General features: G+C 39.3%; 1 protein-coding gene across 9 annotated transcripts in view; it reads right to left on the minus strand.

Moving 5' to 3' along the window:
* The window catches only part of LOC132987450 (dedicator of cytokinesis protein 9-like), an 80506-nt gene that overhangs the window by 23590 nt on the left and 44801 nt on the right, over positions 1-12115 (minus strand). For all 9 annotated transcript variants that reach the window (XR_009675616.1, XM_061054528.1, XM_061054526.1 and 6 more), the window contains exons 5-14: positions 11551-11620; positions 9573-9668; positions 8999-9133; positions 5227-5401; positions 3834-3889; positions 3089-3163; positions 2845-2985; positions 1620-1832; positions 1372-1494; positions 627-709 (exon numbers count right to left, since the gene is read on the minus strand). Coding sequence is in view for 8 of the 9 variants with exons in the window: in XM_061054528.1 (XP_060910511.1) it covers positions 627-709; positions 1372-1494; positions 1620-1832; positions 2845-2985; positions 3089-3163; positions 3834-3889; positions 5227-5401; positions 8999-9133; positions 9573-9668; positions 11551-11620 (1167 nt within the window). In the remaining variant the exon portion in view is untranslated. The remainder of the gene's footprint in view (positions 1-626; positions 710-1371; positions 1495-1619; positions 1833-2844; positions 2986-3088; positions 3164-3833; positions 3890-5226; positions 5402-8998; positions 9134-9572; positions 9669-11550; positions 11621-12115) is intronic.

Genomic DNA, 12115 nt, shown 5'->3' on the forward strand with positions numbered 1-12115 from the left:
GAGAGACCCGCTGCTGAGTCAGGAATATTTCTCTTACTCTGCACATACTTACGTTCTTGTTTAATTTAGCAAGAATATTGAAATTCAGTGCTTCAAATGCATCTGACTTTAATAATGATGATAAAAGCATTCCTTTGATTGACCATCTACAACTGATGGTCAAATTTTGCAGAGCCCAAGCAGACAGGAAATATATTCAATATGCATTATAAAAAAACTGTAACACATTTTAAGATATATGAAGGCAGAACTACAAAAATGGCGTGTTTTTGCTTGATAAAGGACTTCAAAAATTGTTATAACCAAAAAAGTCTTAATGACCTTAAATGAGGAAAACTGATTAATGCACACACTGATCCATCTGTGTTAATGAACTGTTCTGCAGATACATGAACAATAACTGAAAAGCAGTTCATAATGGTATAAATTATTTTTAAATGCCTTTATGTTTTTTCTTCTTTTCAGGTTAAACTGGATATTCACTATTGTGTCCTTACTACAACACTGTATGGTGTAGCGGCTGTGTGAGTGTATATGGGCTAAAGGTTGAAGTTCACCAAAAAGAAGTTTTTAATAACAGAACACACTGTCGTTAAAATACTTGTTTATGAAAGGAGATAAGGTACCTTGCAGCCCAGGCGAAAGGCATCCTGTACTGGCCTAACCGGCTGCATGCCCACTTGGCATTTTTCAGGACCTTCTGTGCCACCTGGTGGAAAACAGGAACATGCTGTGATCTGAGCTCCATCACTTTTTGATTTGAGACACACAAGTTGTTTAAAGGCCGAGCAGCGCTGTAACAAATTCAGCATGCTGCCAGTCTCAACACAAAAACACACAGAAAAAGTATTGATGAAATGCCCACACAGGCATGAAAAGGAACAGGTTTTCACACACACACACACACACACACACACACACACACACACACACACACACACACACACACACACACACACACACACACACACACACACACACACACACACACACACACACACACACACACACACACACACACACACACACACACACACACACACACACACACACACACACACACACACACACACACACACACACACACACACACACACACACACACACACACACACACACACACACATTTTCTTCACATGTTCTCTGAATCACATTACTGCCTACCACAGTCCCCTCAGAGTGCACAACCACATTTGTACAGCCAAAGTCAATGCTCCTGTAGAGACTCTGTACAACCGGACAGCACTTAAAAACAAGGATGATTATCAGTGTATAATGTGGAATAATCTTCAGGAATGTGCTGAGTGCAGGGGAACGTGCTGCCCTGCTGTGAGGAGGGTGATGGAGAGGGCTCGGGGGGTGGGTCAGTACCTTGGTGGAGTCAGAACTCTTCATGTATGCCTCGGCACAGTGGTTGATTCCACCCTGAAGGACCTTCTCTACTCTGGCCACCAGGAAGATATCTGGGTGGGGGCATGTTACCGAGAAGACCCCCTGTGGAGATAATGATGCATTAGCACATTAGACTGCTGTTTGGAAAAACACGGCTCTTCACTCCTGCTTTGTTTTTTTTTAACGTTTATTATTCAGATACCTCTTCTGTTTTTGTCATTACTTACCAGTTTTGGATACTGCATGCATGCCTCTGGCACCCCGTGGACCAACCGCTGCCCCTCAGGGTGGGCATCTCCTCCCCCGTTCATATACTGACTGGTGTGTTTGGACACCATGCCCCTTACGGACGGGTGGTTTAAGTCCACATGGAAATCAGAGGAGATCTTTCTGCCATTCTGAATGTCGAACAGTGACAGGGTGACATAGAATGGCTCTACCTGGAGAAGGAAAAAAGAAAAGTTGCAGCATTAGAGGAGATGAGGCTGATGTCTCTTATTACTTGTACATTTCTTAACCAGTTTAGTTCACTTGTCTGTACAGTCAGGACACCATACAGTCATCACCAAACTAGAATAACTAGATGACTAACAAGCACTTAATTATATAAAATCATCTCTATGATCATTTTTAAAGGAATATTAAAACAATTATTAATTTCAGCAAAATAAATGTCATGTGCCATAACTATTACAGAATTTTTTGGTAGGAATGCAAAAATCTGATCGCTCTAACATCAAGAAATAATAATAATAATAATCCTAATAATGCATTCGACTTTTATATCGCTTTTCTAAGCTCAAAGACGCTTAACAAAGAATAACAACAAAACAGAACAGTAATGATCTCAACATTTCCTCAGAAAGCCTTTTAGAATCACATTTTGAGAAAGTTAGAGCTTAAATTGTCATCTTGTGTGATCCGATTCCAGCCTGGAAAAGCTGAAGTTGTTTTATTTTTATTTTCTGGTAGATTTTTGACAGAACATAATTTAATACTGAGGGGCAGGTTTATGTGAATTTATTTAATTGATCATTTGCTGGACAATGTTTTCATTTTACATTTCAGGGATTCACCAACCTCGACTATACCATTAACATTTCAGTGGGGGGAGCTGGTGCAAAGACTGTTTCTACTGTGTGTGTGTGTGTGTGTGTGTGTGTGTGTCTGATCAGTGTCTGATGTGTAGAGAGTCTTGACTTGTTGACACTTTAATAGACAGTTTCTGTTGGGGGGGGGGGGGGGACTGCAGGACATCAGAGTTCCTTATACAGATTTTTTACCATTACTGGGCCTGAAGCTTGGTTGCTATGCAACAGGACTCATTCACAGGCTCAAATAATGAGCCCATCCGGCTGCTCTGACAAACCTCCTCATCTGTTTTTCAGAATACGGATAATGATATTCCTGTTATTTTTGGGTCCTTTGCAGGCGGAGAAAGATCATTCTTACATTAGTTGTTGGTCCTTCCTCGTTCTCTGCCACGCAGCTTTGCAGATTGAATGAGAGGTCGTTGCAGTTCACCAGAACACGTTTACCGAACTTCTCCTCAAACTGCTTCACATCCGGCTCTATTCCAGAGAGGTCGAGTTTCTAAAGACAGTTCAATGGAAGGCATTACATTTGATTAGGAGAGTTAGGTTGTATCTGATTACCACATGGGAATAAGCTTTAATGTGTTTTTACACTTCATCACCTGCGTGTCAGGGTCCAGAGTGAACAGCTTCAGTCTGGTCTCGTTCCTCAACCTCGACTCTATGTCTCTTGCGCTCTGAGGAGAAGGAAGGCAATCTCTTAATCTAAAACTTAAGAAGCATTGTCTGGGAGATTTCCAGCCATTTTTTTTTTTTTTATCATTAGAAAATGTTCTTTTCAGTTTTAACCACCTAGAAACAAGGCTAAAGGACAGATAGGATCAGTGCGGGGAGGCAGGTGGTACCACCACTTCTTTCAGCACAGCTTACAGTTCCCGTCAAGCTTTCCCAGTTAACTGTTAGCAGCACTTTTATAAGGCTTTACTTTTGAGTCCCACTCAGAGCTGTTACAGCGATTTAGAAAAACTACTTCTACTACTTTTTAATAATTAAAATAAATAAAAATGTTTCTATCCTCAAACTCTTGATAAGATCTCAATATGCAACATAGGTTTGCCCAAACAATCAGCAGCTTTTCCCATAATTATAAATGTTATGTTGTATCTTATTGTTTTAATATTTACTGGCCTCATGTTTAGTTTGCACAGTGAAAAATACTTTGAGAAGCGTTTGTGAACTACATGACAAAAGGTAAATTTTTAGTGTGGGATCAGATCTTAGAAATAAGGTTTGTAACATGAAAATGTTGAATAGAAACCATATGTTGAAGAGGCCCTCCTTGTTACAACTTCAAAGATTTATAATTATCATGATGATGTACTGGGTGTGTTTGCCAAACTGACCTACCTGAAAGCTGTCCATACTGCTGCCAGAGGAACTGTCTGACTTTGCAAGATCATCATCTAGAGGGAAATACAGCAGAACGTCACTGGATGCAGGCAAACCATTTAAAAGTACTAACAACCCCCCCCCCCGGTGCCATAAAGTTCCTTAATCTCTTACTGACATGTGAAAGTTGGTTAAACAGTCATTTGACAGCACAGGAATCAGTCAGGATGGAGATGGAGAAACTGAAGGTTTTTTAAATATATATTTGAAGAAAGCTCAGAGATCCGCTCCTGTCTCTCACGCAGGGTGTGATTAATAGAAGCTGAGGGGAGATTAGTGGAGTGTTTTTGTGCAGAGGCATTCAGCCTCTTTCCTGGATGGCTGAACCTCCCGTGAGACAGGAGGTGAGTATTAAAAAGCTGGGTGGTCTGGTATCACATCTCCACAGACTACACTACATTACTGCAGGAAGAAGAGAGCCACGAGGAGTGAGTGGAAGTTGGCATGAAGGAACGGTGACTGATTAATAAATACAGTATCCCAGAGTAAATAATCTGAGATTATGAGTGGATTTTCTGGACAGTTAATTATTATTGTTTGATGAAAAAATTGGGGCCATTTTTCATCTTTGGAACATTAACATATATCACCATTGTAGCTTTTTAATCATGTGAATTGTTCCCTTATCATTTAAATCTATTTGTACCATTCTTAAATTAATCCCTTTGTCTAAAAAGTGTAAAAGAATTTACGAAAGTTAAAAGCTTTTCACTATTTCCAACATGAGGAATAACATCAAAAAATGGCTAATTAGTCCATGTTTAAGAGAAGAAGCACATTTTGGAAGTTGAAACCAATATTTTTTTTTTAATATGTTTGAAATGTTTGCTTGAATAGCTTACAGTATGTGAGTCATTTAGTATTTTAAAAGTTGGCTTTAAATTTTTCTTTTAATTCATCAACCAATTAATTGACCCAATTGATGTCTTAACCATGGTGTTTTATGGAACCGACAGTCCATCAGTCAACATAAACTTTACAGTTAGTCAACTGTGAGAATATTCAAATTTTGCAAACTGAAACTGTCTCTTTTTGTCTCAAAATCTGACTCAGAACATTCATGTTATTATGGAAATGATCGCTTATTAATACCCAGTTGCAATTGTTTCAGCTCTGAAAATACAAACCTCTGAGCTGATAACATCAAGGCCAAAGTATTGACATTACTTCATAATGTGGCCACACAAAAAGCTGTTTTAGTTTGACATATTTTTGTCAGCAAAACATATTTTCTGCCTCTGAAAAACCTGAATAATTTCTCAACAAGAAGTTAAATAATATTTTGGTAAGACTAAGAGAATAAAATTATATCCAGTTTTGTATTTGTGTTCTTTCAGGCGCGGACACACACCATCATGAATGTCTCCGTTCCTCTTCTCCTGCATGGCGATCTCAAAGCTGCTGTGTAAGATTTTATTGAGCGTGTTGATCCAATCCTCCATCTCCACCTCGCTGTCTGAAGCGAGCAGGTAGGTGCTCTTATCCTGCATCTTCAGCTCGAAAGCAAACCGGCGAACTTTGTTGTTCTGCAGCAACAAGGAGAGAGAATAAAACACCAGTTACATTCAATTCTTACAAGACAAAAAACTACAAACAAAAAAATCAGGACGAAGATTTTTGGAACACTCATCAACGAGTTTAACTTTACACATTTTAAAATCAAATATCCAACAGTGCACTGTAGGAATGTGTGATCTCTGAATCCAAAGCTAACATCTAACCACTGGCAGCTCATAAAAGACAACGAGGTCTTACTTTTGTGATCTTTATTCATGGATTGTAATTCTGCCTTCACTTTCAGGTCCTTTTATTTTCCTGTTATATATATACAGTTCACAGCTCTAAATACGACACAATACAGCTCCAGAATTCCACAAAATCTGCGTCACTGTTTTGGAGATTTAATTTACCTGACAAAGCAAATGGACAATGTGAGTATTTCCATCTGTGTGACAAAGCCTCGGGATCTGCCAGGAATGACGCAGAGACTTTCTAACGTGGTACAGAGCTCAACAGAACAAGAGCCAAAGTATAATGGCTAAAGAAAAAAAAAAGCCATGAAAAGTGATGTCACTGTCCCATTATAGCTTTTTTTAGAGGCCCCTACAAAATCTAAAACTGCTTATTCAGTCACAGTGTGTCCATGGTGCATCTCCTGAATCTAACTAAGTTTCCATGCAGTATTTATTTAGTGGGACACACAAGTTCTCTTTATTTTCAATAGTCACTAGATTGTTATGCTGTGGTTATCTCTGGAGCTTGCCTGTGATGTTGTAACAGCTGAGTGGGAGTGATTGGGAGGACGACTTATTTATCTGCAGACTGGCTGAAAAAACATGGCAACAAAAGTGGAGTCTTGATAAACAAACTTAATCATCTGACAGGTGGGAGGACCGGAGTCAAGTTTCTTGACGACACGACTGGAAATACATCCTGAGGGAAATGAGGGGACAACATGGCTGTAGTACTCAAGACCGACTCTAGCACTGATGATGACAGAGACTTGGACTCAAGAGTTGACTGCATTCAGACTCAAACTTTCATTGTAAAAGACTGGTTTTTTTTTTGGTGGGGGGATAAAGTTGCTGCAGTTTCCAGCAAAGGGCTGGCACTTGTGTTCACCTGCATGTGGGTTCACGAGCCGTCAGCAACAGTTTCTGCCAGGATGCGCAACATGTTCGACATGTAAAAGAACCATCGAGGAGAAGAACGGGACGTTACTGTTAGCTAGCTGCTAGCTAACAGTAACGTACCTTAGCTACCTTCTAACCATGAGGACTTAGGCTTTGACTTGGACTCTGACTCAGGCATTAGGGACTTGACCTGGACTCAGGTAATTGGGACTTGGCTTCTCCTTTAGTGGCTGGAACTTGGCTTCTTACACTTGAGACTCAAGACTCAAGTCAGATTCAAGGTTTGGTTTCTCGATTACAACACTGATGGACAATCGGATCAAAATAATTATAATATCCTCGAGTTGGAATTTTCACAGCAGAGAATAAGTAAAAAGAAAATAAAGAGAGAAACTGAAAACTCACACAGCATTATCAGGTTACACTTTTAGCCCTTTTACTGCTTGTAGACCAGCGAGGACTCCCGTTCTCCTCATTCATTTGTTAATATGTCAATGTGAATGTTTTGTGTGTTTGAACATATGTTGGCATCTTAAGAAAGCACAGGAGGGGCTCGCGGCTCAGTATGATGTCACTCTAAATGCAATTACAGCTGCACAGTTAACCATCTCCACATCCACTCATACAGCTGTTTCTGTGCAGACGAGTCAGAAGAGCAGAAGACTCCTCAGATAAAGTTTACAGAGAGCTGTGAATAAACGTAGAGCCAATAAGCAGTAAACACCAACAGAATGCTTTATTCATTAAAGTAAAGACTTTGTGTCATAATCAGCTTATAACCCACTAACTCACTACATACTGAGAGTCTTCTCCTCTCTTTAAAAACTACACATTAACAGTAAAAAGGCACTGGACAATGGGACATCTAAAGTCAGATACTTCATTCACTGAGAAGGTAGATTTCAATTTGAGTGGGTTGTTTCCAAATAAGTTCATTAATATCTTTTTGAGGCTTCCCAATCTTGCAATGGTGTAAAGAAACAGAGAAATGTACAATACATTAATGTATTAATGTAGTATGTAATGCACAGAATTCAGCATTGTTGTTGTGATATTTGATGCTTCAGGTAGTCAAAGTCCAGACTGTATAATAATCCACTATCAACTGCTTCCATTAGGATTTTGAAGACTTTTTCTAAAGCTCTACACCAGGGGTTCTCAAACTTTTTTAGACCATGGACCCCTTTCAGGTGAGACATTTTACCAGGGACCCCCTCATTATGGTAACGTTGATAAGCAAATACTAATATTGTGTGTTAATGTATTATGTAGTACCGGTACTTCGCTACAATAGAATTAGGCTACATATACTTTCCAAGTTATTAATTTTATAAACTTTGAGAAAATGTTGGCTCCGATGTGAGTTTTTTTTTTTTTTTTTTTTTTTTTTTAAATCGTGAAGTGACTGACATGTCACGATCATATCAGAATTGCCCTAATGGCACAAAACTAAAGTGGGCAGGAGTATTGGACCAAATAGCTGATTTTATTGGTGCAAGAGATCCCAGTTTGTAGATATGCTTTTTCAATGATATAGCACACTTTAACAATTGTTTGTAAATTATTCCGCGGACACCCAAGCTATGGTTCACGGACCCCTGGGGGTCCTGGGACCCCACTTTGAGAATCACTGGTCTACACAGACAATAATAAACTAGATTGATATACCCTAGTACAATAAGTACACCTGTGTAGTCAATAGTTTGTCCTTACATTTCATTTATGAGGTTTGAAAATGTTGAAAAACGAAAATAAAAAATGTCTTCCTTAAGGTGAAATATTATAAAATATGACCGATTGCATTTTAAATGAGGTCAAATGTTAAACTCTAGACGACTTTCTGTATTTTCTACCATTTTGTTAGAATGTATTCTGTAGCACAGAAAATGGTGTTTCTTGCCAGACTAAACCAGTAGGTCCACTCTCACATGTCCCACCACAGAGGAACACAGCAGAGTGAAGGACAGTGGTTTAAAAAAGTAGATGTAGAGGTTTGAGGAACTCCAGGGATGCTAAGAAAATCATAACCTGCACTGAAAAAAAAGAAGCCCATAACTCTAAAAGCATTCAAACACGCTGTGTTCCGCTCATCATACAGATAACCTGCCCAATCATTCACAAATAAATGTCTGATTAATGTAAAATCTTTCAAATCTGCTTCTCCATCCATTAAGATGTCAGTAAATAATGCAAGAGTAAGTGTTGGCCTACATTCAGATGTTTGCAGGTGGCATTGATTGGGAGGCTGATGGAGAGTGCTCAGAAGTGAGGGCTCAGCAGGCTTTTTCAGCAGCAGGACATCACTGATAGAGAAATCTTTGTTGAAAGTTTGCCTAAAAGGTCTTCATTAAACCATGCATGTGAGGAAAAAAAAAGACTGAGGAGAGATAATTTAGTGAAGGAAGATTCTACACCGACAATTAAATATCCTTGTAGGACGTTGAAACAGATAAAGGGTGTAGGGTCATTTCTAGGTGAACTATCTCTTACCTGAACCACACCCATGCATGAATCCAAGAAAATGGTTCCTTTGGGCTCTTTGGAGATCTTCTCGTCCTTGTAGAAGTTTAAGTTATAAGAGCCATCTCCGAGCTGGGTTAGATGGAAATACCTCCTCTTGAACGACTGCAACAAAAAGATGACAACAACTTCAGCTTCAGTTATTAGAATACAAAGCTCAATTTGTTTTTTTTGAATGAAAAACTTCAAGTTATCTGCACATGCTGCCTTTTACATACAATATAAGAAAAAACTGCAAGCACTACAAAATTTAAAGGCAAAAACTTAAACATGGTACAAAACTAAACATGGACATAAGTATCCATGAAGTACAAAGAATACACCACAGCACTTGTAAAGTCATGTAGCTAGGGTTGCAACCAGTGAGTATTTTAATGAAAGATGAATCTGTCAGCCAAAGGTAGCATCTTCAACTTGATGTAAAAAAAGTCCCTCAAACAACAAATCCATCGAAAGAGTCGCAATCTTCCATCAATTTCCAATTCATTCATTGACCAGATATAAACCTTTTGGGTTCTAACTGTGGCCGTCGCCACCGTCTTACCCTCATGGTGACACTGATGGCACTGTTCATGTTTCCTTTGTACAGCCAGCCATGTTTGGAAATCCCTCCTTTCTGGGATCCTAAGGAGGCCGTGTCCTGCAGGAAACAAAGATTAAAGATCAGAAAAATGTGTGCACTCGCTGTAAGGGAAAAAAATACCAGGAAGTCACAGAAATGTATCAATAAAGTGACTTTTTTCCTCAAAATGTTTCACATTTGACCAAGTTGCAAAACGTAGAATGCCACAAATTCCATCAACTCTATAAGAAATAGGCATATTATTGCTTTGAGACGGTTCAACCTGCCTTCTTTGTATATTTGTTCAGTGGATCATTCTATCTACAATTCTTTCAAACACACACATCCTCTCTGTGCAGAAACCCTTTGATGCTGTGCTTTGAGACGACACAGAGCCCGACGTGATGTAGGTCTGTCTCAGTCCAAACAAGCAGGCAGAAGAACATTAAACAAACTATGAGTGTCAAACTAAATAAATATCTGTATTTTCACAGCAGATCCATGACACACGGACGCCATCATCTCTCCCTCACACGTCATGTGTTATACTGTGAGATCATAGGCTTTTTATAAAGCAAAAACACAAAGCTAGCACGATCCAGCAGCTAGCACGATCTGGTAAAATAAACCCATTGGTGGCGTAATGAAGGAAGGAGACACGGGGACAAAGTGTACCGCCATGATCTGGTTTAGATCAGAAGTGTCACTTGCATTTAACACTCCCTAACTTTGAAAGACTACAGAGAGGAACTGAAAGAAAAGACTGAATGGCCTTTCAAGATGTCTTCGTTATGATCCAGCACTTCTTCTTCTTCTCTCAGGCTAATAAAGCAAAAAGGGGATTTTTAAAGTGCTGGCAGGAATTGTAATTTTTTTCAGAGGTGCTTTGTGGAGCGATGTGAAAAGCATCTGGAGAGGTGAGGTGTGTGTTTCTCCTGGTCAGTGTCTAGACAGCATTCGACAGTCGGTTCACTCTCTCTCTGAGCGTACATTTCCTCCAGAAAACTTGGTCAAGGACTAGATAGAATAAATTCTGCAAATTATCAACTAAGTTGCAGACAGACAAAGAGAACAGGAACCAAATCATGTGGCAAAAAGGGTATCACAATGATTCAAATCAAAACAGGATTTATTCCAGGGTTTCAGGGGGGAAGAGTTCAAATCCTTTGCTTTCATCTGTGGAGCATCCTCACCATTTAAAAAAACAACTTGTAGGCAAGAGTTGAATACTGCAGACTGATTTGAACCATTTGAAAGAGCGTTCCTTGATCACAGACAGATAAAGGAAGAAGAGAGAAGAAGAGTTATTTCAGCTAGAACTGGAGGACATTTTTTCCACCTATAGGGGGCGCAGTTTGACGCATCATCAGGAAAAAAAGGTCAGGATCGTCTTCATGTATGTCGCCAGGCAGCTTGACCTTATTCCAGAGTAAGATAACATTTCAGCCACAGCTTTGTGTCATCAAACGTGAGTGTGTGTCGGCTGACTTATGAGCCTCTTTGTTGTGCACTCCTAATGCACGAGCCATTCCAAAAAACAACAAACACTCATTTCATCGGTGCGAAAACACACACACACCCACTCTGTCACACATGAGTTATGATAGGATGAAAAGATTTTCTTGTGTTCAAAAGGTTGTTTTGAGACACGCTGTGCCAGACAGTAAGGTCTTTAAATCTAATTACACAAAATGATTTCTGTTAAATTCTGCTAATACACACATAGAACGCTTTAATATCTTTAACAGCTTTAATGAAAACTGGAAGAGCGGAACTGATGATTCAAATTAGACTCATTTATTTTTAATGCTTGAGATGTAATACTGAGTAATACTGGGTGACTGATTTGTAATGAGGAGAACACATATATTTATTATTGTGGTATTCTTATGACATTTCAAGGGATTTCAAGTCCACACATTTAAAAAGGGAAAGAAGAAGAAGTTGGACAAAGACTCACCTCATCTTTGTCAAAATCTTCGTCCACTTCAAATACATGGACAGCCAGTTTATCAGGCCGGGACACTTTGCTGTAACACATTGAACTCACATTAAAATGATGTATTCAGAATACTAAATACTGAAGTCTAAAGACGATGGAAATAGCTTTAAATGTCGTAAAGATAGTTTCAGTAAAAAAAACAATTTCATGTAGCCAGCTGTCTTGAGGGAGTCTGAAAAAACAAAGCATCATGGCAAATTCAGCTTCCAGGAGTGTGGAGTGTTTCAGGGCAGCACTTAAGTGTAAAGGTGTACACTGCCTGCTGGAAGATGAACATGTGCCAAAGTTAAGAATCACTTCAATGAGAATAGTGTGTGGTTTTTAACAGGCCATCCACGTCACAGGGTATTGTTTTAACTTCCCTTGTTTCAGTAAAGCGACAGGACGTTTGGCAGCAGCGATGGTGTCAAGGTCACTGTCAACTCATTTTCTAGCGTACTGGCAATTAAAGAGAAATTATTCAGGGAAGAGGCTGGAGCTGAGGACACAATCTGCAAACAATGAGGGTGGTTTCCACACTGGC

This window comes from Labrus mixtus, chromosome 13 (assembly GCF_963584025.1).
Source record: "Labrus mixtus chromosome 13, fLabMix1.1, whole genome shotgun sequence".
Taxonomy (NCBI): Eukaryota; Metazoa; Chordata; class Actinopteri; order Labriformes; family Labridae; genus Labrus; species Labrus mixtus.